General features: G+C 36.3%; 5 protein-coding genes across 8 annotated transcripts; 2 read left to right on the top strand and 3 right to left on the bottom strand.

The window, feature by feature from the left end:
- Window positions 1-400: 400 nt before the first annotated feature.
- Window positions 401-3934, bottom strand: LOC110411334 (MAP kinase kinase kinase, putative (DUF1644)). Of its 2 annotated transcripts, XR_002444751.2 has the most exons (3): window positions 3688-3934; window positions 753-1879; window positions 401-638 (listed from the first exon to the last, which is right to left on the bottom strand). XR_002444751.2 is itself a non-coding variant. In XM_021421450.1 (2 exons), the coding sequence occupies exon 2, from the start codon at window positions 1832-1834 to the stop codon at window positions 809-811; it is 1026 nt and encodes a 341-aa protein (XP_021277125.1). In that variant the 5' UTR covers window positions 1835-1879; window positions 3688-3934; the 3' UTR covers window positions 643-808. The 2 variants fall into 2 exon arrangements, 1 of the variants encoding a protein (XP_021277125.1); XM_021421450.1 differs by lacking the exon at window positions 401-638 and having other exon boundaries at window positions 643-1879.
- Window positions 3935-5687: 1753 nt separating this feature from the next.
- On the bottom strand, window positions 5688-11289 carry LOC110410367 (uncharacterized). Its single transcript, XM_089782732.1, has 9 exons — window positions 10565-11289; window positions 9172-10054; window positions 8943-9041; window positions 8698-8850; window positions 8004-8167; window positions 7395-7542; window positions 7164-7286; window positions 6988-7075; window positions 5688-6445 (listed from the first exon to the last, which is right to left on the bottom strand). Exons 1-9 carry the CDS (start codon window positions 11287-11289, stop codon window positions 6279-6281), a joined length of 2550 nt encoding a protein of 849 aa, XP_089638858.1. The 3' UTR covers window positions 5688-6278.
- Window positions 11290-16813: 5524 nt separating this feature from the next.
- LOC110411458 (plastid transcriptionally active protein) lies at window positions 16814-17984 on the bottom strand. 3 transcript variants are annotated; one of them, XM_021421621.1, is made up of 4 exons: window positions 17725-17984; window positions 17462-17610; window positions 17312-17365; window positions 16814-17170 (listed from the first exon to the last, which is right to left on the bottom strand). In XM_021421621.1, exons 1-3 carry the CDS (start codon window positions 17848-17850, stop codon window positions 17323-17325), a joined length of 318 nt encoding a protein of 105 aa, XP_021277296.1. In that variant the 5' UTR covers window positions 17851-17984; the 3' UTR covers window positions 16814-17170; window positions 17312-17322. The 3 variants fall into 3 exon arrangements, with proteins under 3 accessions (XP_021277296.1, XP_021277295.1, XP_021277294.1); XM_021421620.1 differs by having other exon boundaries at window positions 16814-17086; XM_021421619.1 differs by lacking the exon at window positions 16814-17170 and having other exon boundaries at window positions 17177-17365.
- Window positions 17985-17999: 15 nt separating this feature from the next.
- On the top strand, window positions 18000-20578 carry LOC110411478 (polyol transporter 5-like). Its single transcript, XM_021421657.2, has 4 exons — window positions 18000-18036; window positions 18333-18353; window positions 19077-19163; window positions 19242-20578. Exons 1-4 carry the CDS (start codon window positions 18000-18002, stop codon window positions 20576-20578), a joined length of 1482 nt encoding a protein of 493 aa, XP_021277332.2.
- Window positions 20579-21932: 1354 nt separating this feature from the next.
- Window positions 21933-23421, top strand: LOC110411654 (G-type lectin S-receptor-like serine/threonine-protein kinase CES101). The gene is made up of 4 exons (XM_089782572.1): window positions 21933-22231; window positions 22343-22584; window positions 22958-23218; window positions 23402-23421. Exons 1-4 carry the CDS (start codon window positions 21933-21935, stop codon window positions 23419-23421), a joined length of 822 nt encoding a protein of 273 aa, XP_089638698.1.
- The last annotated feature ends 1863 nt before the right edge of the window (window positions 23422-25284 follow it).

The following is a 25284-nucleotide window of genomic DNA, read 5'->3' as shown; positions in this document are numbered from 1 at the left end:
AAAAATACACCAACAAAATTTCAAATTCAAAGGGAAGTTCAAATACGCCTTCTGTTTGTCGTTTTCTAATAACTGCCTGTAAACAAACCCCATCAAGCTTTGGCCATTAATAGAGGTCAGGTGGTCAACTTCGTATTTCCCTCCTAATGCCGCACTTGGTTGCATTATAATTATTAATCCAAATAAAAAATGGTGGTAAAAGTGCAGCACGTGGAACTCAAAACTAACGCATAAATTCCACGTGTTTGAGAACCAGAAGAATTGAGTTGAATTGGCTTTCTTTTTTGCTGAGTTGACTGAGTTCCTGCTTCCGCCTTTCTTTTAAGAGTTATTTTTTTTAACTAAATGGCAACCAGGAATAGCCATGAACATCATCAGAGGTCTCAGAAGAACCAGAAGAAACAATAATCCCTCAATAGTTGAAGGGAAAACCCTGAGATTATTGCAGCCACAAAAGACAGAAAATGAAATTGCTGCGCAAGAAAAAGGGATACTGATTGATTTAAGTTCCCAGATACATTAAGATTTTACTTCACTCATTTAATACCATCCAGTAACTCGGACCAAATTTGTCCCACGCTGTGCGGAACAGATACAGACGCTCTACCAATACACATCAAATCCTCTCCCTGTCCCACCTGAAACACAAAGAACGAAGTCAGTTCAGATATATTCTTATAATCTTATCAGCCATACCACCAGGAACAAAGCAAAACGAGTCCAAGATGAGGATTAGTAAGGGTAACACTTACAATTTAAACTTTCACATTCAAACAATAAACAGATCCCTTTAAAGATACAATTACAGTTATGGTTGGTTGTCAGGAGTTGTCCGTCGCCTTACACGGCGCCTCCAAGGAAATGACCCACCATCTGAAGACTCATTGTCCTCGTCTCTGGTTGATCCAGTTTCCCCATCATAGCTTTCCCCCCAATATCTAGTAGACCTCCTCCTAATACTCAATTGAGCTCTCGCCCTTGAGGCGCCAGACCAGCTGCTGCTCCTAGGACTAGACCCTGGTCGAAACACTCGAATAAGGAAAAATACAGTGAGCCAACTTCCATCACTCTCCTCCCCAAATGAAGATTGAAGTGTGCTGATCAAGTCCCCAAGGTCTCTCTCGCGCTCCAACCTCCTCCAATTTCGCTGTCGCTCAGGGTCAGCCTCTGATGGACGCACAGAAGGGTGCTCAAGCCTTGCATGCTTCCTCAGGTCTTTATAGGCACCACTAAAATTACATGTTTCAGAGGAACAGCTTCTAGATTTGGCATTCATGAAACGGCGGGCAGGCTCTACAACAACCCAATCTTTTATCTCACCACGACATAGAGGGCACACTAGTTTTGACAGAACCTGATTCTCACATGAGACAGTTGATGGGGTGGAGTACCCTTCCTCACTTCTTGCAGGAACTTCCTCACTTCTTTCTTCCTGCAAATCGGTGACAGTCGATTCTGAAGTTGCAGTTGCAGCTGACACCGGTGATAAGTTTGTAGTTGCGAGTTGAGCTCCTTCTTGTTGAGGATCTTGTGTTGTTGCTGAGGTATCTGCAAATGACTTGCGAAACTGATCAAAACAGTTAGAGTGGCGATAACTTGTGTCGCACATGTATGGACGGCAGCCCTTCTCATGGGAAGAACATATGAGGAGAATTGCATTGTGAGGATGCTCCATGCAGACAGGGCACCTGGCTTCTTCCCATTCCTTTAGATTTTCCTCAGTTTCTGAAGGGAGTTTTGGCGAACATCGGTGACTACAGCTGGAGCTACATGAAAAGGGAGATCTCCTATACCTATCAAAAGACATGGATCGATCTCTTCTCTCCTTTGGCATGATGAAATCTCTAATGTACCAACAGTAATGCTAAATGACTGGACCCTGGACAAGGCAGAAACTGAATCATTGAAAGTACAAAACATAAGATCAACATTTTCTTTTACATACAAAGGATAACATTCAGCAAAAGATGGAATGAGCCAAGCTTACAACTATAATAAAAGAACAAACAGAAACCCTAAAGTACAGATATAATGTATGAATAAGGAAAAATCAAAACTTCACAAATATAGCGTAGATGATCAAGGGGGAAAAAGATGGTAAGATATTTTATATTTAAAAGTGAATTTGCACGAAATCAGATAAGCTCTGGCAATAGCAGATTGATGTCACATAAAACAGGTTCTAAGGGCCAAGTAATTGACATTCAACAGATCTATAAATGAGAAATAATTTTGTTAGGCAACATTGTGGCAGAGATTCCAGGCAATCTAGGGATTAGTCCACCATTTGTTTTTAGAATAGTGACCACTCCCATAGCATCATCCTTACAAGGCCGACATTGCAAGAACTGGGACCTATAACAAAGATGAAAATCACCAATGGCTGCCAGTGGCATAAGCAACAGCATGAAGCACCCATATTTAAGACCATGAAAATGCTGCTGGGCAAAGGTAAAGCCATCATCTGCATTGCATCAATGGCATACTTATTTAAGTATCGCTTCAATGCAAGATTGTGGTGAATATAATCTAATTTTTTTCTCCAACATCAATATGATTCTTCCATAGAAATGATAGATCAATACCAATATTAGGCTTCCATAAAACCTGTGAAGAACTCCTAAACCACGGACAAATTCCCAAAATCCCAACCAGACACACATCATTAGGTTGGTTCAAGAAAAATCCTACAGGATGTAAACACCTCAAAATATCCTAAAATCTAAACCACATCAACTCATATGACAGCCCACACCCCCACCCCCACCCCAATCCCCCGGGGCAGCCTGCTTATTGTAGCCTCATCTGGCACCATATCTTAAGCTAAATCAAGACACCATGAGAGCATCTTATCACAAATTCACAAGGCCTTCTTCCAAAATTTAGCAGATAGTTCTCTCCTGCAATTATAAAACCCAATGCTGTTTTCCATCTTTGCTTCTTGGGTCAAACTACTGTCTCATACTACCACACATAATTGCTCCCTTGCACACATAAAACCACACTTCTTAGGAAACAACCAGAACAGGATAAAATATCCATGAACAAAGCAAGTGCCAGTATAAACCTGAATTGCCAAAGTATCCACCATTATATCTTCTCACATATCTACATTTTTTCAGCCAAACAAGTCAGACCGGCATACAGAATTGATCAATTCTCAACACTGAAACTCAACTTTAAGAACATTTCAATTATAACTAACAACAATAGCCGTGAACATTGAAACGCTTAACTTCACATTTCATGGTATAAGTTCCTCAATTCGACTCTTCTGGGCTCATTTTACAGCACCAAATTAATTCCATATGCAAACAGTTACAAGTTTAATTCAAGGGGGAGATATATCGAAATAATAATAAAAAAAAAGACAACAATACTGGAGGCAGTAATAACCTAACGGATAAAATTTCTTTTTGAGTTCCAAAATTAACAAATTAAACTAATTTCAAATACACCAAAAAGTTAAGCTCAAAATCCTCAGCCTCTCCCCCCCGCCCCTAACAAAAAGTCTTCCTAAAGTTAAAAAAAAAAAAAAGCGAAAACGAACTGAATAGAATCAGAAACTGTTATAAGAACCCGATCCAGGATGAAAAGGATTGGAATCGATAAGATCCAGATAAAATCTGAGCCTTCGAAACGCGAAAAGAAACGAAAATTAAGAGATTTTTCGAATTAGGTAATTACCAGCAACTTCAACTTCGAGGCTTCGATAGAAAAAACAAAGTGACTTCCGATTTGAATTGGGGGCTAAGATCCTTTAAACTAAATCCAAATTTTTTCTTAAAAACATACAAACAGATTAAATTTGGTAAATAGGGATTTGAAGGAGGAGAGAAATGAAGAGGAAAGAGAAGAGGCAGCCTTTTCTAGGGCTCTTTCGAGTCTCTTTTTTGTTTGAGCTCGAAAGAGAAAATAAATATAAAAAAAATAATAATAATACTAACGTGTTGGATAAAAAATAGGGGCATCTCGTATATAGGGAGAAAGCTGACGTGGATAACTTGGGTTCGCTAATTTTTTATTTTCGAAATTTGAATGATTAATTTTTAAGTCGGCGCCGTTTCGGGATGGACAGAGGATGACTTATCTGCACGCGCGCTCTTGGCGTCTGATGAAGGGCACTATTCAGTTCAAATTCTAAAAGGAAAAAGGAGTTTTTCTTCTCTTTTTCAGTTTATTGACCTTCTTTTCTTATTTACTACTAACCTTTAAGATGAGGTTTTGTGGGTACAGCTGTTCACTCGCTGGCGGCTCCTGCGCTTACCATTTGTGTAAGAATTTTGCAGACCTGTTGAATTAGGGATGTATTATTTTTTTCTTATCTAACTTTTATTAATATAATTTCGAAACTATAATTAGCAAATTTACGATATATAGATGCCGCGCGTGGGGCTTGTTCTTAACAGGACAGGTCCTCAGTGTTCAATAGAGCCAAGGACATAAAACAAGGAAGAAAAGAAATTAACAAACAAATAAACAAAAAACACACAAAAATGGGTTAAATTACTTAAGTCTAAAACTTTGACATTTATATTCTATGTCCTTTGGACTATGATTCTCGTAATTATGCTATTTATTTTCTATGTCATTTACACAAAAATGCAAAAGAGAAGTTCAATTGAAAGTTCTTAAAAAAAAGTAAAATATTCTTTAAATTTTAATCATAATTTTGCAATGGTCTATTAATATTTGAAATAGACAATTCATCTCAAAAAAATATATTTTCTTATACATATAAGTTCAACCACTGGTAAAGTTAAAATTTTAAATTTGAAAAGGAAAAAATATAAAATTCAATATTTGAAGAAGCAAAATTTAATAAAAATAAAAGTAAAATTATAACATTTTAAAACAAAATAGTGATAAAATTATAAATTTTTAGAAGTTTGGGGGGATGGGTCCTTAGTAGCCTCCCTCTGCTTTTGATTTTGAGTTTGATTATTTGATAATATTTTTTAAAAAATTTTATTTGTCATTAATTTTAAAAATTATTACATTATATAAATTATAATTTTTTATTTTTAAATTTTTTTCTCTCCAACTCAAAAAAAAAAAAAAAATTTCTACTCTACCTCTCGCCAACCGACCATCCCTGGTTGAAACTGATTGAGGAGCACCAGATTCAATCAGATTGCGCCGAATCTGGAGAGCAACTTGTGCTCTCTTGGAGAGATCTGGCCAAATTTGTCATTCCATGACCAATTCTAATCACAAAGTGGCCACCCAATTTAAGAGAGCACCGACCAATCTAAAAGAAAGAAAAATAATGAAAAAAAGTGGAGCAAGAAAAATAGTATTTTAAACATTTTACATTTACTCATTAAAATCGTGTTCACACGTTTTAAATCAAACTGTTTATTTTAAATATTAATGAATCAATACTGAATTATGATTAAAATTTTGAAATTTCATAATATTTTCTGTGTCATTTAAACTAAGATTTACAGTTAAAAGTTCAATTGAAAGTTTCTAAAGAAAAATTTATATTAGACTAAACTAGAAAACTCCACTGACAATTGTAAAAAGATGTATAATTGAGGTTAACTTATGCTCCATAATTTGGCACGTCCAGATGAAAGTATTAACAGTGATACTACATCAAACATAAAAATTGACATCGGAATGACAATATTAAGTAGATTTCCTTTCCATAAAGTTTCTAAGTACCATTAATGTATGCCACATGTCACGTTATCCTTTCAGAGTTCCTTGCTAGAGGGAACCTTGAATCAAGATGGCAATGAACTTCATACCATCAGGATTTATCCACCTCAAAACACACAACATAATGATTGCACTTCTATTTCGACATCAAACTGTTATTAAGGAAACACTTAAAGAAAATCACGATTAATACAAGAAAAAGGGAATGAAAACAAAATCCTTGAGACACTAGAAGAAAATAGCTCAACGACCTGGTCTCTGTAAACAGTGCATTGCCATCTCTAGCCTTGACAAAAAAAAATATATATTGCAAGCTATCTAAGGCCTTGCCCTGTTCCGTCGTTAAAAGGTTACCCTTCAATCTGAACTACAGAAGCTCTACTTTCTAAACTCAGCTTGTACATACACTTGCTATGTTAACACGCCGGTGACTGCAAAAATAAATTTCACCTGGCTCGAGAATCCCTACAGAAAGGGTTATCATCACACGAGACATGACAGTGGATGGCAAACTAATTGCATCTCACTCTGCCATGTTCTTGGCAACTCTACCTATTTACCATAAGGAGCAAAACACCAATAGTTTGCCCTGTGGCTCAACCTTGCTGTAATCACTTAATTTTCATGGCTGCTGACATGTTATGCAACTCTTTGGCGATCTCTGAGAAGGCAGGCCTTGAGTCATGATCAATTGACCAGCACCTCTCCATCAATGATCTCCATGCTGGGTCACACCAGTTAGGGATTTTAGGTCGGAGAGTGCCCTTGATTATACCAGCTGAATACAACATAAATAATGTGATAAGCGTGTATGTCAAAAAAAAAAATGAAGTACTTCAAGTAACAATATTATCCTAATAGCCATTAGAATAAAACATGAAGATATTGCAGCTTTATTTGACTCCACACTCAACTTATCTTTAAGAAACCAAAACCGGATGAATACAGCAAAAAAATACAAGCTACTTGACAGAATTGATTTAAAAAAGAAATACCAAACAACACTTACATCCCGTTCTTCTATGTGAATTTCTGAACATATAACAGATGTCGAAGAACATGAATAAAAAGTCAAAGCTCTGGGGATCAAGACTATGAAATGGAAGGAGAAAGTATAATAAGGAGACACACATGAAAAACTACAGAAAAGGGAATGAAAGATAGGCATTGCAACAAATAGAATGTGATGACCAGGACTATCATAAATACCAAACTTGCTCACTAGATATGCATTCAGAGAAAGTCTTGAGTAGTTGTGATTAATTAGTGCCAGTAAATATAAATTTATCTAGCTAATAGGATAGTCTAGTTAAATTGTACCTATTATTTCCTCTGAGTGCAAATCAGCATAAGGTTCCTCTCCAGTTAAGAGTTCCCACATGACTATTCCAAATGAGTACACATCAACCTGCATTCAAGCATAAATAAGTATTCAGGACATCCATTACATGATTGTAGACTGATGTAAAAGATAATCAATTTGTTAACTATCCTACCTTCTCTGTTACCAAGTTGTTCTTTGTGTTCAGAAGCTCTGGTGCCATCCATGGAATAGTTCCTCGAACTCCACCAGAGATGAGTGTCTTCTGTTTAATTTTTGATAAGCCTAGATCACCAATCTGATTGAGAAAGGAGGAAATTTAAAATTTGTTCAAGTGAAACAGTGACATTTTAACTGATTAAAGACTAGCAAATAATTGTTACCCAAATGGAAGAACTGTAGCTACCTTGCACACTGGTCGGTGAGGATCCCGCATATTAACAAGGAAGTTATGAGATTTTAAATCAAAATGAACAATGTTCTTCTCATGTAGATATTCCATTCCAAAGGCTGCATCCATGGCTATTATTAACCTCTTTCGGCGATCAATAGTGCTGCAAATCAGACAACATGTAATTTGGAGAAAACAAATGCATATACTTGCTGCATAAGACAAACTTCAATTGATGCGACTCAAATGGCAGGTATCAAAAAGAGATTTCAACAACCAAAAATATGATATGAGGTTTGCAAATCCACTACCATGTGATGTTAATCTGAAAATTTGCCATTCTCCTTATTGAATATAACGCTACTGCTAAATGAACCCGTTTTAGGGGTCTCTAGTTTTCTGTCAAATTGTAATAGGCATGAATATAGTCAATACTAGGAAGCCATTTAGAGCTATAATGCGAAGTATATGCTACATCAATTCATATAGCAAATATAATAGGGGTAGCACGAAGAAATCAATCTACATGCTTCTGCAAAGAATCCGAGATACTTTGCATAAGAGAGGCAAATAAGATATATTCTTTCAATTTTATATTTGAAATAAGATTGTAAAATGCCATACCGATCTTTTCTTCTCAGAACTTGTTTCAAGGAGCCATTCACCATGTACTCTGCAACTGTAGCCAAACTCGTCAAAGGGCCATCTGTAACTACACCATAGAATGCCACTATATTTGGATGGTGAAGCTGACCCAGAATATATGCTTCCCTCCAAAAGTCAGCAACCTGATTAAAATCAAACAGAAAGTTTCATCCCTTTATCCATTTCTCTTATGTTTCCCAAATCAAAAACATCAGTTATACTAACTAATTACAGTGAAAGGAATATGAGTTGAAGATGTCTAGCTTGACAGGAAAAACTTGTGAGCGGACCATCAGTTCTAAACAAATCAATGGGCAAGGGCAACTCTGATATCTATAACCAAGTGTGTCCAGCACACACGACACATGCAAAATCTTTACTATAGTCAAGAATGCTACCTAAGTCACCTAGGTTAGCACAATACTGTAACTCAAGAGCAATAACAAGAAATCTGTATTTGTAGTATCCTACTGGATTTATGATTAAATTAATTAGAGATATCAAATCGGGATCAAATTCTTTGAAAAGATGAATAATCATTGGAAATGATCAAGTTTCAGAAGAACAGTACTGCAGAAATAACTTTATCAGATGATCACATAATCATTAGAGATGACCAAGCGGAGAAAGTTGCACAAAAGCAGTACTGTAGAAATATCTTATGGATATTTACCAATCGCTCCTCCTCCACTGAACCTTCAGAGAAGCAACTTGGCTTTAGCCTCTTAATTGCAACATCAGACCCCTTCCATTTTCCATAGAAGACAGTTCCATATGCACCCGCACCAAGTTCTTTTATGTATTCCAGGTCTGAACTCTTAATAGTCTGCAGAGCAAGATAGAAATACATTATCTTTATATTATCTTCACCTCCAAAGATGTAAAAGAAAGAGAAACTGTGCATGTTTGACAGAATACTTGAAGCTCTCTGGTAGCAAGATGAGTAAAAAATGCAGTCAGGCCACTTGAGATTCTACCAATCACCTTAGAGCATTTTGTACCTTCGTTAGCTTCTTTCTGGAAAATGTTAATTGCGGCAAAAGAGAGTGAGAATGCAAGTAACCGAGACCAAGGAACTATGACAAATTATTTTCTTCCTTAATCATAAATTGTGCAGTAATAGAGAAAAAGGATCACTATGTAATACCTTTTCATCAATTTTTAAATCAGATGGAAGGTCATGTTGCATTGCTTCTCCTTGGATGTGATCCTTTTCCAAGCCATCCATGTTCTTGGGGGAAGGATTAGATCCGTTTCCACTTGATTGACCAGCTTGAGGGTCTTCGTCGATCTGCACTTCATCCGTGAGATCTAAAGGCTTTGATTGAGGCGTGATCAAGGAGTCAGAAACATTGTCGCTACCATGAGAGGAATGGGCATGCGGGTGCACTCCTTTGGATGATGACAATGAGAGGTTACACAAAAGATCAACTGAAGATGCAACTTCACCTTGCAAATTATGAGTGCCATCGCCATCCTTGTAGTTGCTTTTTACATTCTTACATGCTTCTGCATCAGACAACTGGGTATTGCACACGAATTCTGTTCCATTGCTATAGCCCATATCATTTGACAAGGCAGAGTTTGTACTGACATCTTGTGAATCAGCAGCCGATCGGCTGCTCTGAAGATTGCAGTGAATTGGTTCAAAAAATATGGGTGCTGCATGGCAATTCTCAAAGGGAGTCTGATAGGGAACTTCAAGCCCATGATTCGGTCCAACCATGAGATATTGTTTGGCATGCATCATATTTATACCAGCAGTTGGACCATTACTATCATTATTGGTAAATAGAAATTGACTACCTACACCAGCCCATGCACCGTAATAAGCTAAATGACATGCCTTGGGATTTGAATTTCCATATCGAAAATCAGGATCACTAAAACCAGGATTCATCATGCTTGCCACCTCTAATGAGGCAGGCTCAGGAAGACCAGGCCAAGGCTTCCACAAACTTGAGCAGCATGACCTCATAAAATGCCCTTGCTCTGAGATGTTGGAATTTGGTTTTAGCTCAAGATAGAATTTTCCGCTTGAGAGCCTTCCATCCAGTTTAACAATTCGATGGTTCCTTAACCCCAACAGGTTACTCCTATGATTCTGGAAATAGTATGGATGCGTCCCCTGATTACTGATACCATTCTTGCTGAACTTATGGTTCCGGAACACATTCTGAGAACCCCACGCGGCCTCTCTGGCTTTTATATTATGGGGGCTTCCAGCCCATTGGTTGTTGAAATATACTGGCTCCAAATGAGTGTTCACTGGATTAGAATTAGCAGCCCATGGCATGATGTTCTCTGTATTAAAATTACTCAATGACCCTTGCTCACTATTCCTTAAATCATGCTTAGCATCAAAACCATTACACATTGAAATCACAGCAGAATTATTTGGTTGCTTTAAACCCTGTGATGCTGCATCAGGCTGACCTGAAACCCCAAGTCCATTACACAGAGCACCACCTGATTGCCCTGGCAGAAATTGCATTGAACAATTATTTTCCATACGCAGATTTCCATCCCTAGGTTTCAATGGACACATCTGAGACCCCAAATTTCTCATTTCACAATCTAACAAGTTTGTTTCACATGGGTCTTCTTCACTCAGAAAAACTCTTCGTTCCTCAGACCCTAAATCGATAAGTGGGTGATCTAACTTTTGATTCTTACCACAAGATTCTAATCCCCTTCCACTCTCATTAACACTGGAACCCGAAACACCCTGAATTCCACTAATTCCACCCGAATGTTTAGCCAATAACTGCTGTTTCAAAACCATTTTTCTTAAAGAATCATCACCGTACCTTAAACCATTGCCACCATTCCCCACATTCTTTGTCACTTTATCACCAACCTGACCCTTATAAAAATGCCCTTCAAGCCCATTACTACAAACAAAAACCCAAAGCCTTGCTCTCTTACCGTACGACTCCAGCTTCTCGTACTGTTCCACCATGCACTTGACATCCTCGTCCGATTCTATTACGACCAAACCCATGTGCACATCCACGTCAGCAACAGCCACCTGGTACTTCAATGAAAACATTACGTTTGGACAAAGGTCCACGATCTTCGCCCGAAGTTTCAAGAACCCTATGTTTCTATCAACGGATATAATACGAGTCTCGCCACCAGTATAACGAAGCTTTCCAGAAGGAGGTCTGGGGTGGAATGCGCCATTGAAACTGCACACAAGCTTGAGTTTTCTTGGTGGGTTTGGGCAGTTCTTGCGAAGACGAGATGGAGAAGACTCTTTCATGTCTACAAAGAGGAAAAAGAGAGATGGGCTGAGTAAGAAGTTGTGAAACAATAAGTGTTAGTATTTCCTTGGACTTTGCTCTGAGTTTTATTTTGTTTTTTTCCGTTTTTTTCTTTCGAGTGTACTTGAGTCTGCGTCAGTTTGGGTCATTTATAGTTGTGTGTTTGTGGCTTCGCCCTTCAGGTTGTGTCGAATTTACGGGTTTGCCATCAATCTCGGGTTTTGTAATGTTGTTAGGATGTGGAGAGAGATTCTTGGAGAAATTTGTTATTCGCGCAAGGTACTACATTTAATGTTTGGTTCTTTTTTGGGATTTGGCCCTAAGATTTATTAAATAAACAACAATGCCCTTCTAACCCTTTTCTTTCCTATGATTCCTTTTCTTTTTAGCTTAAGCTTGATGATTCTTTAACAAAATAAATTTGGATAAATTCCAAAAAAACCCTCCCTAAATTCTCAAATTACACAAACCTCCCCTCTTGTTCCAAAAAATTCACTTCACCCCCCTTGACTACTAGCACCATTAACCAGCCTGTTAAGCTTTAACACCACGTCATATGAACTACATACAGTCAAAAATGTCCTTCCCTCTTCCATGATGACCATGCATCCATCACCCTTTTTTCTCTTTGGTTTTATCTTTATTTTTCCTTTTCTATTTTCAGATCTTCGTTTCTCACTTAATTCTCTGCTTCTTTAATCATGTCTTGCTTTCTTGTTGCCACCGCCAGGCCTTACCGGCATTTTATGGATAATCTTTAGTAAGTAAGAGATGAATGGAGGCTGAGGAAACCTGATGACAATTTGTATTTGGCTAATTTTAATTCGTGTTTGGCCGTCGAGGAAGTGAAGGAAAATGGAGAGGAGTTCGAGGGAAAAGTAAGGGGTATTTTTGTCATATGAAATTCACCTGGTCTATTGTGGTAAGGGGTCTAAATTGATTAGTGGGATTAATAGTCAACAGGATGAAGTCAAATGAAGTTTTTGAAATTGTTAAATTATACAATTAATTTTTATATTTTATAAAATTGTTAGTCTTTGTACAATTAATCTCTTTACAAATATTCATCATTTTCTCCATATCAACAATGGTTGCATTAGTATTTTCACCTTGTTAGTAAGTACTACATTAACATAAACTTGTTGTCGGTTCAATAAAATGATTAATATCGTCAACGCCACATTAACAAAAAAAAAAATAACATGTCCTCTCTTTTAATCTTATGTCATTTTAATAAAAATGTTATGTCACCATACTTAAAGATATTAAGATTTGAATTAAAATTAATAAATTAAAAAAGGAAAAACTTTAATTTACATAAATTATTATATAGAAATTAAATTTATATTTAAAAAAACAATAATTAATTACATAATTTAACCATTTAAAATTCACCTTAAAGACTTTGCCTACTAACAAGCCAAAGGGACTTTGGTTCACAAGAAAAACCTTTAGGGCTATTCACCTTGAAATTCTTAAATACTTTTCTATATATTCAATATAGATTCTTATATTTGTTTCTAGCAGTCTCTCTTCTCATATGATTAGTTTGACTTTTTCAATATATATTTTGATACGGAATTTTTTTTATTTAAGTATTGGTCTATCAATTACAATTTTTAAAAAATGAAAAAAATAAGAAATCTTAATTTCTTTGTGTTGGAAAAATACACGTATTGGTCTATAAATTGAAAATCTTGTTTTGTAAAAATATATTTCTTTACATAGAACAATAAAATTAATTAGTTTCCCAAATACATTTATAACAATTTGCAAAGCTTGTACATAGTGGTGTTTTAAGTTTTAACGATTATGCAAAGGAAGGGTGTTTTAGGTGCCAAAGCAATTAAGGTCTTGATCTACTAGGTTGACAATAAATATATAGTTGTCTCAACCTTTAACGATATAAAGCTTTGCATCTGTCTGCAACATGCAATTTCTTTTTTTTTCTTTTTTAAATTTGTTAAATAATAATTGAAAATAAAAAGTTAAAAAAAGGAAATATTCTCTTTTTTATTTCTGATTTATCGTTGAAAGCCATATCTCCCGAACCAAACAAGAATCTTTAAGTAAAATGCGGTTGTTATTAATGGAGTACATGAGAAAGACTTTGAAGTTTAAACTACCAAAGGAATCAAAATGAACTAACCCATTAAGCATGGCACAAAAATATACGAGATGATAATATATTTATAATTTTACCTTTTTTTTTCTGGGAGTCAAAATTAATGTCGGTCCAAATTTTATACTAACTACTTTTAAAAGATGAAACGATTTTGATTAATGCAAGAACGAGGTCAGGCATATGTTCTGCTTCTGTGGAACGGGAATAATTCCCTTATTTCCTAGAATTACACCATGTTCATCTGGATGTGCAGTGTCCACATTGACACGTTACATCAAGGCGTAAGATAGCATTTCAACCTTGTAACATCCTAAACGTCGCCATCAAGTTTTGTCACATTTTGACATTCCCGATTTTGACCTTTCCTCCCATCTACGTGGACCACTAAGATTTCACCTGGAATCAACAGAAAGGAATTACTCCTTTTCGACCCCCTTTCGGTGACAAAAGGTTGACAGCTGAGCGTCCAGGATTGGGTGTTCTCCAGTGTAGACAGAATCCACGTCATTCAACCATCTAATTAACGCCACGTAATCGCAGACGGATGATCATCTGTCTCAGATTGTTATCGTTTGCGCCTGATGTTGATCGATGAAACAGAGTTTGGCATGATGGGCCCAAGAGTAGTATAATGGAGCCTGCTCTACTTGATTCTTGAAACCGGCCAGGAGTGAACTGGCCTTTCCCCTTTTCCCCTTTTTTTTCCTAAAAAAATAATTAGAAGAATAAAAATTTAACCGACATTTCTTTCTTATTTTTAATTTTTAAATTATTATTTTATATATTATAGGATTGCATATATCTTTTATTAAGATAACTTTTACTATTTTAATAAATTAATGTAATAAATAAAAATATATATAATAATATCTTAAATTCTACTTATGAAATTTAAAAACTCAATCAACCATCTATAGTATACTATGAGAATATTTTTACCTTCACTATTTTTGTCGACTTTAATTGGTTTGGAGTTATATACTGATATTCTGAATAAGCTGGTTGAGAAAGCAAAGCTTCCCCACCATTGAATATGATTGAAAATGGAGTATAGGAGCATCCTGCCAAATTGAATTCACACAATTTTACAGCAACGCACTTTGAATATCAAAAGATTTTTTTTATACTTATGAATTTTAATTCTTTTAAAAGATATTTCATAATTATTTGGTCAAATTTGAGTCATTAAATATATAAGAAAAATGGCAAATTGGGAAACAAACTATTTAATCAACAGTGGAAACACATTTAAGGTTCATGCATGCCAATGTAAAAATAAAATTGAACTAGAAATTATTGGGTTTCATCACATAACTACCATTCAAAATTATGGCTCCGTTCATGTTTGGTTTTAAGAATAATCCAACCATTTTCCTTCCAATTCTATTGGGTTTGGAGTTAAATTCTGACAAAGATATTGAATATGGTTGGAAATTGAGTAGCAGAATCCCAGCAATGTCAGTTTACACTATTTTTACAGTAGTAAAGCACATTGGATACCAAAACATATGCCAACTTTTCATTTTTCAAATGGAAATCAAACGAATTGTTCAATAATGGCCATATATTTTGATTAGTTGGCTACTTACAGGTGAAACAATATAATGGATGGTTTGGATTTGCCACATGTTTCCATCATTATACCTCTGATAAATAGCATTATGATAATCTTTAACTTTATTCCTATCAGATAAAGTATGTTCTCAACTTGTCATTGTTTATTTCTCTTATAACCCAATCCTATTAACTTAGGCATTGAAGTGGACTCATCAGAGTTGGTTTCTACCAATATAATCTCTACAGGTTTTGGGTTGAGTTAGGTTCGAAGACTTTTGAGATGTCCAATTGCATACCAAAGTATTGGCATCATCACCTCCCATTATCATCTTAGTCATTATTCCTCTTAACATACAAGAAGTTCTGGCAAATATTAATCTTTTTTCCTTTTTTTTTGGTGATGCAAAAATCAAGCACCATGGTTCAAATCTAAAATCAAAAAGCTTTACCAAAAACTTACACTCTTTACCACTTGAGCTGAGCTGAAGTGATAGCACAAGTTATTTCAACTAGCCAAATATTATTGCAATAGACTACTGGTCAAGTTGCATATGTACCATATGTACGTTCTTTAATTGAGAATTGACTACTACTGTCCTTGCCATCATATACTCGCAAAAATGTCCTTTGCTCCACTAGTAAAACCAATAGAATGCTTCCTGGATATGGACTGAAATTCTTCTTACAACAAATTCACCAAGAAAAGAACTCCATTTGAAGGACCTCTTGATCAGATTTGCCAGTTATGCGAACACGAAAGTGATCCAGAAATTTTCTTCTTTTTTTCTCAAAGAAAAACTTTGGAAATCCCAGCATCAACCCTCTTCCCTGCCTGAAAATAGGATTTCTGAATTGTTGCTGTAAATAATATTATCTTCCCAAACATCTAAAGCAGGTGCAGTGGCTTTCAAGATCAAGGATGACTATTTAGTCAATAGAAGCGTCTGCGCAAACTAGGGTCATTACTGCAGCTTGCTGAACTTGTAATTCTGTTGCAATTTTCTAGCTTTTACCATTAACAGCTACATCATGTAGCATCAGTTCATTTCATTAATTCTAACTAGAATCTTTGTTGAAGACAAAAAGCAGTAATCTGGATTTATGAATATTGATCATCCATGACAAAAAATATGAACTAGAAGGATTAAATGCCTAAGTTCATTTCTTTTCAGTTAACACAAAGTTCTTCTATAGGTGATAGCCAACCTAAAAGAGATTGGACATTTTTTTTAATCAAAAATCATGTCTTATTAAGATTGGATACATTTTTTTACATTGTAAGATGAATTCTTGCCTCTTTGATAGCCAAACGTCCAAAGAAGGTGTGCTCTTATTGCAGTTTATTTTCAGCTCATGATGAGACCTGAAACTCAAGGTGTTTTAAATTTGCATGAGTCAGAAGCCTTTGTCATTTATGGTTAGATATCTTCACGTTTGCATAACATCTGATTAGAATAGCGTGAATGACTAATGCATGCAACAAGGAAAAGTTGGTTGGTGTGCAAGAAATTGCAACCAAAACACTCTGTAAGAGGTTAGGACAAGCACAGGCAGAGTTCTTTTTCACCTAAAGGACTAGAGGAGTACAAAACCAAGATGGAACAGATAAACCTTCTTGGACTTTTGGGTTAGAGACAGACACATATGAAACAAATACTTGGGCTCATTGATTCTCAAGGATAGACTCTACTTATCCATGTGCTAACAGCAATTTTGTCTACTGGATACAACAAAATGAGCTCCACCACCACCCCCCTCCCCACACCACCACCACCACACACACACACACACACACACACACACACAGAGACAGAACTAATTAGAATGATGTCTGAGTGCCATTAAGTAAATCACTAAGATATATAAAGTTTGAATTTTTCTTTGTTAGTCCATAAAGCTGTAAGCTATATAGAGCTTTTACACTTTATTAAATGTGAAGAAGACAGAACAACATTGCTTGACCAATTGCAAATGAACTATGCCCCCTTAGAAGTTTCATCAGCGATATCCTGAGTCTTGTCCATGATCATTATGTTGAAAGTATTTCAGCAATAGCTTATGCGGTTTCAACTTAAATAAACCTAGCCACATTGTCTATGTCCTGAATTTGAATCCTGCAGAGTGATCCATATTTAAGCACCCAAACTTCGAAACAATTACAGGAAGATAATTATTTAGTATTTAATTGAAACAGCCAACTACAAGGCAGAATGAAAAAAGTGTAATTAGTATACACAATTAATCAACTAGCATGAATAAGGCTCCAATACATAGCAGAAAATAAATATTTGACAAAATGGAATACAGAAATATGAAGTAACCAGAATTGCAACTCTTACAAGTCAAGTAGTCAACTATAACCTTTCCCAATGCAGTTTAGGCAGCGCTGCACCCTGTGATAATCCCACGAGAAAAACTATCAAAACCAACAGAAAAGCCTCTCCAAGAAGAAAAACTTTTAATGGGAAAGAAAAAAATAGGAGACTAACCTGTTACCATCACAAGTAGGGCAAACACAAGGGTTAATATGAATAGGATCATACAAAGGTGACCACTTTATCGTAGCATTTCCATTGCACAGCTTGCATACGTAAAATCCTTTCCCCTTACAAACTCCGCAAGGCAAGGCAAACTTTTTCTACAAAACCCAGAAAGAAAAATGGAAAAAAAAAAGGGTTCATTCTCACCCACCATCAAAAGAGAAAAGAAAACAAGAAAAGAGATGGCCCTGGAAGATTTTATATCTTATTACCCGTTTCTTTTCAGCTACAGAGCGAAGTGCACCAACAGCAACAGTAGCAGCAAGATTGAGAGTCAGAACTCCTCCAAAAATTATAGCAGCGCCTCTGCTCAAGACGCGCAATGGCTTTGGGATCATTTTGTTATTCCAAACCTTTTTAGTGATTTAATTTTCTTGCAGAATTTTCTTCGAACACGTTCAGTGCATAACCCCGGCTACGTTTTGCCGTGGAATAGAAAGAGTGTGTCTGGGGAAATTTTCCCTGGTTTAAGTTATCCGTCTGCCAAATGTCAGCGTTTTTGTTCAACGATTTTAATCTAGAACGTGTCGTGAAAGCGACCTTTTTGTCTGTTTTCATCTTTCAAACGGCAGCGTTTAAAACTTCCTTTGGAATTTGTCCAAATTATAACTAAACCCATACTGTTGCCTACGTGCCTTTCTAGCATTATTATGTAGAAAATCAGCCTTATTGCCAATTGCTGTTGAACTTGCTACCTTTCTAGTCTTACTATTATAACTAGGTTTGATTTTAATAAAATGTTTTATATAAATAATAATTAAACGTGCATTAAAAAATAATAAAATAGTCACCTTGTTAATTTTTGAAAATGAGATTTGAGAAAAAAAAATTAGTGAGACAGGCTATTATTTCCTATTGTGTGGCTAAATAATTGCAAAGGAAAAGATTGATATCTAATAAAATGTAACTGCAAAAATAATTTACTATCGTATAAAGAAGGAGATAAGAGTTTTCATTGAAGCAAACGAAGAAAGAGTGAAAATTGGAGATACAAAAGGTTTAGTTAAGAAGTTGGATAAGATTCCAACTTAATTTCAGCATTCGGATAGAACTCACAGAGGGCCTAAACAGCTTAACCAAATCACAAGGAGGGAAGACAATGACTAGAGATTAGCATAGACAGGTCCAAGGGGGACACGAAACAACGGTCTTTTGGCTTTGCGGCCACCCGATTCGCCACCTTCTTGGCACTTGGCAGAACATGAGTGAAAGTTGCAAGCTCCAGTTTCTGTTGAAGAATTCTGATATCTTAAAGAGAGTTCTAATATCTCAACTAAAAACAGATGACAATGTAGCTTCATGTTTTTTGTATGATATAAGTATTTAACATATTTTAGATCAGATCCATCAGGTCAAAAAGACTTTTCATTCCAGATCCATGCCTCAGAATCTTAAGCATGGCCAAGTAAAAAGAACATGAATTAAAGTACTAGTCGGGATAAAGCACCGCCAAGAAAAACATGGCTCATTTACATGGCATTTGGCAGTGTACAGAAACACTCCGACTACTGTCATCTCCCTGATTCTGCTATGGCTCCCTTGGAAAACAATTCATCCAATGAAGTTCCTGGACCTAGAAAGTCTCGTCTCAACAAATATGCCTTTGCAGCTGCTCTGCTGGCTTCCACAACTTCAGTTCTACTCGGATATGGTAAGTGTACTAGTTCCATTGTTTGAATCATTTGTAGTTCAACTTACCCTTGACTGATGATTTCTAATATAAGTTCAGATATTGGAGTGATGAGCGGCGCAATCATTTACATCAAGGAATACATCCACATTTCAACAATTCAAGTAGAGATCCTGGTTGGTTCATTGAATGTATGTTCATTGATTGGCTCACTCCTTGCTGGGAAGACATCTGATTGGATTGGTAGACGTTATACCATATTATTGGCAGCAGCAACTTTTTTCATAGGTGCAATTCTAATGGGGTTGGCACCATCTTATGCATTCTTGATCGCTGGGAGAGTGATTGCTGGTATTGGCGTCGGTTACTCTCTCATGATAGGTCCAGTTTACACTACGGAGCTTTCTCCGGCTACAAGCCGAGGATTTCTCTCATCACTTCCTGAGCTTTTCATAACTATAGGAATTCTGATTGGTTACCTATCTAACTATTTCTTAGCTAGTCTTCCAGATCATATAAATTGGAGAATAATGCTTGGGTTAGCAGGATTTCCAGCAATTGCCATTGGTTTTGGTGTTGTGCTGATGCCAGAGTCTCCTAGGTGGCTTGTCATGAAAGGGCGGTACGACGAAGCAAATAAGATTCTAGGAAAAACTTCAGACACAGAGGAGGAAGCTGAATTAAGACTTGAAGAAATGAAAAGGGCAGCTTCAAATTTGGGTTGTGAAAATTCAAGCCACTTTAGTGGTAAAGGTGTTTGGAAGGAGTTGTTGTTAAGACCGTCTCGGCCCCTTCGTAGAATTCTTGTTGCAGCCATTGCCATCAACTTTTTCATGCAAGCCTCAGGCAATGATGCTGTTGTTTATTACAGTCCCGAAGTGTTCAAGGCAGCTGGAATCCACAACAAGAAAAAGCTTTTTGGAATTACTGTAATCATGGGACTTAGCAAGACATTCTTTGTCCTGGTTTCCGCTCTTTTCTTAGACCGGTTTGGAAGGCGACCACTCCTAATGATAGGAACTATTGGGATGGTTGTTTCGTTGGTAGGGTTAGGCTTGGGATCAAAATTTCTGGGAGAGAATGACATTAAGCCAACCTGGGCGATTGTTTTGAGTATAATTGCAGTTTGTGCTGATCTTTCATTCTTTTCCATTGGGCTTGGCCCCATTACATGGGTGTATTCTTCTGAGATTTTTCCGATGAAGTACCGAGCACAAGGCAGCAGCGTTGCAGTGTCAGTGAACAGGGTGGTGAGTGGAGTTGTGTCCATGACTTTCCTAACCATTGCACACAAGATTACCTTTGCTGGAGTTTTCTTCATTCTCGCTGGGATTATGACAGTGGCTACCATTTTCTTCTTCTTTTTCTTGCCTGAAACAAAAGGTAAAACCCTGGAAGAGATTGAGGCTCTTTTTGAGGATAAAGTTTCCTCATGATACAATAGAGTGACACGTTCCATGTCCTTTGCTTCCTAGTTTTGTACATATCTATATTTTTCGATTAGCTTTCTTGGTTTTTTGGAAAGAGCTATTGAGATTTATGAACTGAATTTGGATTAACCTTGGGACTTTTGAGTCCTAGGATCAAGCTGTATTGTGTTCTAAGCTAACCAATTTTTTTTTTTGGTATTAGTTACATTTTTTTTCCAGTAAATAGTTAGTAGAAACAAATAAAAACAAATGGTAAAAAGTAAAATTACATTGCTTGATTATCTCACTATTTGTTATAAACATTTAATGATTATCGGTATTTGTTGACACATATTTCGCATGTGAATACTTATATTTTTAGTTATTTTTAAATAATAATTATATACAAATATAAATATTTCTAAAGTATAAAGTTTGAATTATAAGTAAATGAAAGTTTATAATATTAATGTATAAATTATTTATCTAACAATTTTTATGTTTTTTAAAGCCAAGTGACCTTTTAGCTTTGTATTAAGGTAATGAAACGATTAAAGCGCCCTTCTGATCACAATTTTGACATGGTGCAACTACTCGAAAGTCAAACAATCCTTGTGGCATATTGTTTAAGATCTTGACAGCTGAAATGAAGACAAGAAAACAGACGAAGGAGAGGAAATGGGATCAGAAAACCGTAAATGGGTAAAGAAAGATACTGACTCTAATTTTTGTTTGTTATTTGTTTTTAGTGTAAAAACCTATTGAACAGTTAACATTCTGTTCTCATTCAAAGTAGAATTGACCAGCTATTCGCTCAGTTCCTTCCTTTCCCAGAAGTACGTGATCAATAAATTTTGCTTCTTCCTGGGCTATTCAGACTTTCAACCTTTCTTTAACGTCTGCAATGAGAATACAAGGAGTGTTAACTTTTTCTATTTTCATTACTACCTTATGCTGCTTTATTTTCAGCCGATCTCATGAAATAGACACTCTTAGCCCTGGAAAGATCTTACATAGCAATGAAGCATTTGTCTCTGCTGCTGGGGTGTTTGAGTTAGGCTTTTTTTGGTTCCAATGAGTCAACCAATTACTACTTGGGAATATGGTTCAAGAATGACAGACGAAAAAAACCAGTTTGGGTTGCTTATCGTGGTAATCCCATCCTGGATTCCTCTGGAGTTCTTTTCATAAGGTACGATGGGAACATGATGATCAATGACATACAATAACACAAGTTCATAGAATTGTAAACTAAGGATCACTTGCTACAAGCAACAATACAAGTGCACGGCTTCTTGACTCAGGAAATCTAATGCTTACAAACAGAGAAAAACTTGACTGGCAGAGTTTTAATTATCCAACCTATACATTTCTGCCCAGAATGAAATCGGGGTGGTTTGGTATAGGCACAGATCACATAAGAAAACTGTCCCTTTTATCATGGTCAAGTCCATTTGTCCCCACCATTGGTTCTTTTACTCTTGGCCTTGATTCAGTCAATGCAACACAATTAAATGTCTGGCATGGAGATAATGTGACCCAACGGATTGGATTTTGGGATGGCAATGGTATTAGATTCTTCTTTCACAGCTCACCAAAAAGCTACAATTTCAGCTTTGTATCCAATACGAATGAAGTTTGTTCAACTTTCAACAACAAAGGAGATAAAACATCTTCATGGTTTGTGTTGGTCTCAACGGGGGATATAGAGTAGTACATTATGTTGGATGAGGGGGTAAAATTGATACCAAATAAGAGCAAGTATTAGATACCAATGAACTTTATTTGCAGGGATGGAGATAGGTTCTCTGAATTCAGAAGATTATTGCCAGCTTCAACAGTAGTAGATCCTACGGTTTCAAGTGACTGTGAAATAGTTTGCAAGAGCAATTATTCTTGCAATGCATATGCTTCTTTGAACAATAATGGAACCAGATGTGAATTATACTTTGGAGATAAAGGCGGCCTTCTGAACAACGTGGGGAAAGGGAACTGCACTATTTATATGCACGGTGATGCTCCTGAAAGATCAGGTATGCCTTGCATTGCTTATGTAGAATGTGATTTAACATATGTTAATCATTAGATGACTGCGCTTAAATAAAGAGAATGATCCTTGAGCCAAATAGACCAATAAATGACAGGGAATAGTTGATGCCTTGACAGTTCAACCCCTCACCCCTTTTTTCCCCAGATAATCCAAGGAAGTGGAAGCTATGGGGGGCAGGTATAGTTAAAGTGTTATCTTTGATGGTGTTCATTTCAATTTCCTTCGGTTATGTTACTTATGTATGACAAAGAAACAGAGGTGCCTTTCCTTTTACAAGTCCCGTAATAGTAGATAAATTTTTTTTTCTAATCTTGAGTAATCCTTTTTAAAGTTAATTAGCTTGTTTTTATCAATAGGTATGCTTGGGAGCCAAGGCAGCACTACAAGTAGAGTGGGAGTGCTAGAGATGCAGTTAAACACTAATGCAGCGGCAACTGAGGATGCTGACAATGGGGATGTAATTAAGCTTAGTAGGACAAAGGATCAGGAATTGCCTCTGCTCTGTTTTTCTTGCATTTCAACTGTCACTGACTACTCTTTTGTGAATAAGCTTGGAGAGGGTGGATTTGGGCCTGTTTATGAGGTATTTCTACTTATCAATACTGAATTGATAAAAGGTATAGTTATCATCAAATTACTTGTATACCAATGAAGAATAGAGAGTAAGGATAAAACATTCAAGTATCAATCATCGGAAATAAAATATCAACCATAGAACTATCAGTAAATATCTAGTTTAACAGTGGGATATAATTCAAATCTTTTGAGAACTTTTAACTGCCATCTGCTGTTTGTTGCAGACCAAGTTACTACGAACTGATGTTGCTGTCAAAAGGCTTTCTCAAAGTTCTGGACAAGGACTAGAAGAGTTAAAAAAATGAGGCGCAATTGATTTCACATCTCCAGCATAGGAATTTTGTTAAGCTTCTGAATTGTTGCATTCAGCAAGAAGAATAGATTTTAGTCTGAGTATATGGTGAACAAAAGCTTGGATTTTGATCATTTTGGGTTTGCATACCCATCTATGCCTCCTTGAACCTCGTGCTAGTTTCCTGACTTATTTCATCTGATCGTGCAGATCCCACAAAAGGAACATTATAAAATTGGACTCATCATTGAAGGGGTTGCGCAAGGGTTGCTTTATCTCCATTAGTATTCTAGATTATGTTGTTTATCGGGATTCAAAAACTAGTAATATACTATTGGATGATTGTACGAACCCCAAAATATCAGATTTTGGCATGGGACAATGAATCTCGAGGAAAAACAAAAAGGGTCGTTGGATCATGGTAATTTCCTACTCTGTAAACATGACATGTTTGATTCCTACATCCTATCTACGTAGTTGTTTTTTACTATGCACATTTAAAGGTATTCTCCAGAGAAACTAACTTCAATTTTTATTTTTCTAACATAACTTTTCCAGTGGTTTTATGTCTCCGGAATATGCAATATTCGTCCTTTTATCTACAAAATCTGATGTTTTCAGCTTTGGAGTCAATTTGCTAGAAATTATGAGTGGTAGGAAGAACTTAACCTCTTATGGATCAGATTTCTATCTGAACTTGCTTGGATATGTAAGTCACCAAACCTTGTCTCTGTTTCATTGTTGCATTTTTCTACATTGACATAAAACTTACAATGGGAGCTTTGTCAAGGCCTGGGACCTCCGGAAAACTCAGAGATGTGAAGAGTTGATGGATCCAACTTTGGCTAATCGATGTTCAATGAATGAGCTTCTGCTATGCACTCAGATGGGTCTCCTGTGTGTCCAAGAAGATCCAGAAAATAGGCCAAACATGTGGGATGTTGTTTCTATGCTTAGCACTCAAGGAACAACTCTACCAATTCCAAAAAGAGTCTGCTTTTAGGCATTTGAGTGTTATAGATTCTGATTTACTTAGATGCCATAATCCTTCTCTAAATTTTGTAATATTCACAGCAATGAAAGCTAGATAGCAGCAGTGACTGCTACACCTAGGGTAGCACTGAGAAAAACATATTTGTCAACTGGTTTAATACAGTACTTTTTCTTTCAGGCCATTGAATTGGATAAAATTAGCATTGCTTGCATGAGTTCTAGTTTCTGGCCATTGAATTAGCATTGCTTGCATGGTTTAATACAGTACTTTTTCTTTCAGGCCATTGAATTGGATAAAATTAGCATTGCTTGCATGAGTTCTAGTTTCTGCATCTCTGCAAAGCCTGTCTGAATTTTGGCACCAAGTCTTTTGTAACTTCTTGACCTTGAATACGTTTCGATATAATACTATTAAACTTAGTATCTCAAGGAACAAATCCTGAATTCCAAATAATGCTCTCTGCTGACCTATATGAGTAATTACAATTCTGATGTTTTCATAGTGCTCAAAACCAGTCCAAGTAAACAGTTCACTGAAATTGGCAAGCCCAGAGCTCGCTGGACCTTTTGTATATCTCTATTTCGTTTCACACCCGTCTAGGATGGGCCTAAAGAGTTCAGTGCAGCAGCAACTGACAATCAGTCCATCAGAAAAGAACTAAAGGATCATCATGACAAGTTCTAAAACCAGATCAGATTTGCAGAATTCATATATTTTAAAATGGCAATTCTCCTATGAGCTTCTCCTAGGAGGATGCATTTAAACTTGAAACTTCCACTTTGAAGGGAACAAAAATTATAGTTAAATTATGCTTTTAGCTA

The sequence above is a fragment of the Theobroma umbraticum genome, unplaced genomic scaffold (genome assembly GCF_002168275.2).
Source record: "Theobroma umbraticum cultivar Fairchild unplaced genomic scaffold, ASM216827v3 scaffold_56.0, whole genome shotgun sequence".
Classification (NCBI taxonomy): Eukaryota; Viridiplantae; Streptophyta; class Magnoliopsida; order Malvales; family Malvaceae; genus Theobroma; species Theobroma umbraticum.
This window is presented reverse-complemented; position numbering and strand designations above follow the sequence as displayed.